This window comes from Dendronephthya gigantea, unplaced genomic scaffold (assembly GCF_004324835.1).
Source record: "Dendronephthya gigantea isolate DGI-Jeju-01 unplaced genomic scaffold, DenGig_1.0 000598F, whole genome shotgun sequence".
In the NCBI taxonomy this organism is placed as follows: Eukaryota; Metazoa; Cnidaria; class Anthozoa; order Malacalcyonacea; family Nephtheidae; genus Dendronephthya; species Dendronephthya gigantea.
In genome coordinates, this window is record NW_021163608.1 from 22,350 (window position 1) to 29,148 (window position 6,799).

General features: G+C 30.9%; 1 protein-coding gene across 1 annotated transcript; it reads right to left on the reverse strand.

Moving 5' to 3' along the window:
* Nucleotides 1–139: 139 nt before the first annotated feature.
* LOC114543948 lies at nt 140–1,195 on the reverse strand. Its single transcript, XM_028562733.1, has one exon. The coding sequence runs from the start codon at nt 1,193–1,195 to the stop codon at nt 140–142; it is 1,056 nt and encodes a 351-aa protein (XP_028418534.1).
* Between the last annotated feature and the right edge of the window lie 5,604 nt (nt 1,196–6,799).

Here is a 6,799-nt window from a genome sequence, read left to right on the forward strand (position 1 = left end):
CCCTTAGACAAACAAACAAAACATCTACCGTATTTGCGAGCCAAACTCTTTCGTGTCTTCGGATCCTTTACTCCCTCACAGTTCTCGTGTTTGTGGATCTTCAGGCAGAAAGCACAGTTTCCCTTCCTTTCACTCGCTATTAACGTGGATGCAGTTCCATGTTGTTGACCATATTTTCTACCCGACGCCGAACTCCCATCGTTTCTTTCGTACTCTCGACCCGACTCGATCCCACCGCATCGTGCGCTTCACGTAGTTCGAGCTCTTTCTCAAAGGCTTGTAGCATTTCCTCCATTGACCACTCCAGGAAGTTCTGCCCTCTCGTAATAGTCAAGCGAAACTGCTCGGGCAGCTTCTCCATGATCGTCGGAACAACAATAGCGGAATACGAGTTCTCGTTCACCCCCAGGGCTCTCAAGGCGCGGTTATTCGTTTCGCAGCTGTCAAACAACTTCCGTAGTCTCTGCGTGTCCCTTTCTTTGTAAACTGCCGGCAGTTGTATGAGTTCATTCACGTGTGCTCGTTGAACTATGCTTTTCTTTTCGAACCGTTTCTTAAGCAATTCCACTGCACAGTTGTAGTTTGTCCCTGTTAACGCTAAGCCGGCAATTGTAGACTTCGCTGGTCCTTCCAAATATCCGCGCAAATATGCAAACTTGTCAACGTCAGACAATGCGTCATTGTTGTCTATCGAGCTTGAAAACCCGTCCCAAAACTCGGGCCACTCACATACTTTACCGTTGAAGTTCTTAAGCTTTAGTTTCGGAAGCTTTGCTCTGACGATCTTTCCCGTACTGGCTGTCGATATACGGCTCTGGTCTAGGTTTCCTTCGTCTGGCGTCGTCAACAATGGCAGTCTTTGTTCACCGGATTCCCGCAGCGCGTCGTCGATTTTCATCAATGTCCTTTCAAATTCTGCGACCGCTTCGTCTGAACTTTCGACCTCTTTATTGAGCTGTGCTTCGGCGTCTTCATCTCCCGAGGCGCTTAGTATGTCAATGATCTGTTCATCGAGTTCCTTTAACCTCTTGACTTTCTCTCGTAACGTGACCTGGCTTTGTCTCAGCCATGTCAAATCCCTTTCTGCTTTCTCGTCAATCGCTCTCGAAATCGTTTCAACTATCTTCGCTACAAGTTTACTAGCCGAAGCTCGATGAGCTCCTCTCACCCGTCTTTTCCTCGTCAGATCGTCCATACCTTTCGTTGTTCAACTTCACGCTAAATCTTTTACACACGACGGCAGCGCAAATATCACTCGCTCTTTGTCCGCAGCCTCGTTCACCTTTCACAAATCCGGTTCGAAGGACCACTGTTTTGCAGAATCCCCAATCGATCCCGCGCACACTGGTCCACGCAAAAAAAACACTCAGGGGACTGTATTCTATCTTTTATTTAAAGATTCTATTTACAGCGTGAGTTCATGCTTCCTCTACGATCTGACTCAAAAGTTGTATCAAAATTCAATGCAAGCGTTAATTAATAGTGCTATATTACATTACAACGTGTCTTTGTGCCGAATCAACAATGTGTCCTTGTGACGTATTTACAAACAACTAAACTATATTTACATAAAGTGCTCACGTAACTGCTACACGCGGAACTGGCGGCGCTGCGCGGGGACCTACAACAATTACCACTAATGATCGTTATAGACAAAGGCGTTGTTTGGAATCAAATCAATTCGAATCAAATCAATTCGAATCAAATCAATTCGAATCAAATCAATTCGAATCAAATCAATTCGAATCAAATCAATTCGAATCAAATCAATTCGAATCAAATCAATTCGAATTAAATCAATTCGAATCAAATCAATTCGAATCAAATCAATTCGAATCAAATCAATTCGAATCAATTCGAATCAAATCAATTCGAATCAAATCAATTCGAATCAAATCAATTTGAATCAAATCAATTCGAATCAAATCAATTCGAATCAAATCAATTCGAATCAAATCAATTCGAATCAAATCAATTCGAATCAAATCAATTCAATTCGAATCAAATCAATTCAATTCGAATCAAATCAATTCAATTCGAATCAAATCAATTCGAATCAAATCAATTCGAATCAAATCAATTCGAATCCAATCAATTCGAATCAAATCAATTCGAATCAAATCAATTCGAATCAAATCAATTCGAATCAAATCAATTCGAATCAAATCAATTCGAATCAAATCAATTCGAATCAAATCAATTCAATTCGAATCAAATCTAATCAAATCAATTCAATTCGAATCAATTCAATTCGAATCAAATCAATTCAATTCGAATCAAATCAATTCGAATCAAATCAATTCGAATCAAATCAATTCGAATCAAATCAATTCGAATCAAATCAATTCGAATCAAATAAATTCGAATCAAATAAATTCGAATCAAATCAATTCGAATCAAATCAATTCGAATCAAATCAATTCGAATCAAATCAATTCGAATCAAATCAATTCGAATCAAATCAATTTGAATCAAATCAGTTCGAATCAAATCAATTAATTTCGAATCAAATAAATTCGAATCAAATCAATTCGAATCAAATCAGATCGAATCAAACCAATTCGAATCAAATCAATTCGAATCAAATGAATTCAATTCGAATCAAATCAATTCAAATCAAATCAATTCGAATCAAATCAATTCGAATCAAATCAATTCGAATCAAATCAATTCAATTCGAATCAAATCTAATCAAATCAATTCAATTCGAATCAAATCAATTCAATTCGAATCAAATCAATTCAATTCGAATCAAATCAATTCGAATCAAATCAATTCGAATCAAATCAATTCGAATCAAATCAATTCGAATCAAATAAATTCGAATCAAATAAATTCGAATCAAATAAATTCGAATCAAATCAATTCGAATCAAATCAATTCGAATCAAATCAATTCGAATCAAATCAATTCGAATCAAATCAATTCGAATCAAATCAATTTGAATCAAATCAGTTCGAATCAAATCAATTAATTTCGAATCAAATAAATTCGAATCAAATCAATTCGAATCAAATCAGATCGAATCAAACCAATTCGAATCAAATCAATTCGAATCAAATGAATTCAATTCGAATCAAATCAATTCAAATCAAATCAATTCGAATCAAATCAATTCGAATCAAATCAATTCGAATCAAATCAATTCGAATCAAATCAATTCGAATCAAATCAATTAATTTCGAATCAAATCAATTCGAATCAAATCAATTCGAATCAAATCAATTCGAATCAAACCAATTCGAATCAAATCAATTCGAATCAAATGAATTCAATTCGAATCAAATCAATTCAAATCAAATCAAATCAATTCGAATCAAATCAATTCGAATCAAATCAATTCGAATCAAATCAATTCGAATCAAATCAATTCGAATCAAATCAATTGGAATCAAATCAATTGGAATCAAATCAATTCGAATAAAATCAATTCGAATAAAATCAATTCGAATCAAATCAATTCGAATCAAATCAATTCGAATCAAATCAATTCCATTCGAATCAAATCAATTCCATTCGAATCAAATCAATTCCATTCGAATCAAATCAATTCGAATCAAATCAATTCAAATCAAATCAATTCGAATCAAATCAATTCGAATCAAATCAATTCGAATCAGAATCAATTCGAATCAAATCAATTCGAATCAAATCAATTCGAATTAAATCAATTCGAATCAAATCAATTCGAATCAAATCAATTCAAATCAAATCAATTCGAATCAATTCGAATCAATTCGAATCAAATCAATTCGAATCAAATCAATTCGAATCAAATCAATTCGAATCAAATCAATTCGAATCAAATCAATTCAATTCGAATCAAATAAATTCAATTCGAATCAAATCAATTCGAATCAAATCAATTCGAATCAAATCAATTCGAATCCAATCAATTCGAATCAAATCAATTCGAATCAAATCAATTCGAATCAAATCAATTCGAATCAAATCAATTCGAATCAAATCAATTCGAATCAAATCAATTCGAATCAAATCAATTCAATTCGAATCAAATCTAATCAAATCAATTCAATTCGAATCAAATCAATTCGAATCAAATCAATTCGAATCAAATCAATTCGAATCAAATCAATTCGAATCAAATCAATTAATTTCGAATGAAATCAATTCGAATCAAATCAATTCGAATCAAATCAATTCGAATCAAATCAATTCGAATCAAATCAATTCGAATCAAATGAATTCAATTCGAATCAAATCAATTCAAATCAAATCAATTCGAATCAAATCAATTCGAATCAAATCAATTCGAATCAAATCAATTCGAATCAAATCAATTCGAATCAAATCAATTAATTTCGAATCAAATCAATTCGAATCAAATCAATTCGAATCAAATCAATTCGAATCAAACCAATTCGAATCAAATCAATTCGAATCAAATGAATTCAATTCGAATCAAATCAATTCAAATCAAATCAATTCGAATCAAATCAATTCGAATCAAATCAATTCGAATCAAATCAATTCGAATCAAATCAATTCGAATCAAATCAATTCGAATAAAATCAATTGGAATCAAATCAATTCGAATCAAATAAATTCGAATCAAATCAATTCGAATCAAATCAATTCGAATCAAATCAATTCGAATCAAATCAATTCGAATCAAATCAATTCCATTCGAATCAAATCAATTCCATTCGAATCAAATCAATTCGAATCAAATCAATTCGAATCAAATCAATTCGAATCAAATCAATTCGAATCAAATCAATTCGAATCAGAATCATTTCGAATCAAATCAATTCGAATCAAATCAATTCGAATTAAATCAATTCGAATCAAATCAATTCGAATCAAATCAATTCAAATCAAATCAATTCGAATGAATTCGAATCAATTCGAATCAAATCAATTCGAATAAAATCAATTCGAATCAAATCAATTCGAATCAAATCAATTCGAATCAAATCAATTCGAATCAAATCAATTCAATTCGAATCAAATAAATTCAATTCGAATCCAATCAATTCGAATCAAATCAATTCGAATCAAATCAATTCGAATCAAATCAATTCGAATCAAATCAATTCGAATCAAATCAATTCGAATCAAATCAATTCGAATCAAATCAATTCAATTCGAATCAAATCTAATCAAATCAATTCATTTCGAATCAAATCAATTCGAATCAAATCAATTCGAATCAAATCAATTCGAATCAAATCAATTCGAATCAAATCAATTCGAATCAAATCAATTCGAATCAAATCAATTCGAATTAAATCAATTCGAATCAAATCAATTCGAATCAAATCAATTCGAATCAAATCAATTCGAATCAATTCGAATCAAATCAATTCGAATCAAATCAATTCGAATCAAATCAATTTGAATCAAATCAATTCGAATCAAATCAATTCGAATCAAATCAATTCGAATCAAATCAATTCGAATCAAATCAATTCGAATCAAATCAATTCAATTCGAATCAAATCAATTCAATTCGAATCAAATCAATTCAATTCGAATCAAATCAATTCGAATCAAATCAATTCGAATCAAATCAATTCGAATCCAATCAATTCGAATCAAATCAATTCGAATCAAATCAATTCGAATCAAATCAATTCGAATCAAATCAATTCGAATCAAATCAATTCGAATCAAATCAATTCGAATCAAATCAATTCAATTCGAATCAAATCTAATCAAATCAATTCAATTCGAATCAAATCAATTCGAATCAAATCAATTCAATTCGAATCAAATCAATTCGAATCAAATCAATTCGAATCAAATCAATTCGAATCAAATCAATTCGAATCAAATCAATTCGAATCAAATAAATTCGAATCAAATAAATTCGAATCAAATCAATTCGAATCAAATCAATTCGAATCAAATCAATTCGAATCAAATCAATTCGAATCAAATCAATTCGAATCAAATCAATTTGAATCAAATCAGTTCGAATCAAATCAATTAATTTCGAATCAAATAAATTCGAATCAAATCAATTCGAATCAAATCAGATCGAATCAAACCAATTCGAATCAAATCAATTCGAATCAAATGAATTCAATTCGAATCAAATCAATTCAAATCAAATCAATTCGAATCAAATCAATTCGAATCAAATCAATTCGAATCAAATCAATTCAATTCGAATCAAATCTAATCAAATCAATTCAATTCGAATCAATTCAATTCGAATCAAATCAATTCAATTCGAATCAAATCAATTCGAATCAAATCAATTCGAATCAAATCAATTCGAATCAAATCAATTCGAATCAAATAAATTCGAATCAAATAAATTCGAATCAAATAAATTCGAATCAAATCAATTCGAATCAAATCAATTCGAATCAAATCAATTCGAATCAAATCAATTCGAATCAAATCAATTCGAATCAAATCAATTTGAATCAAATCAGTTCGAATCAAATCAATTAATTTCGAATCAAATAAATTCGAATCAAATCAATTCGAATCAAATCGAATCAATTCGAATCAAATCAATTCGAATCAAATCAATTCGAATAAAATCAAATCAATTCGAATAAATTCAATTCGAATCAAATCAATTCGAATCAAATCAATTCGAATCAAATCAATTCGAATCAAATCAATTCGAATCAAATCAATTCGAATCAAATCAATTAATTTCGAATCAAATCAATTCGAATCAAATCAATTCGAATCAAATCAATTCGAATCAAACCAATTCGAATCAAATCAATTCGAATCAAATGAATTCAATTCGAATCAAATCAATTCAAATCAAATCAATCAATTCGAATCAAATCAATTCGAATCAAATCAATTC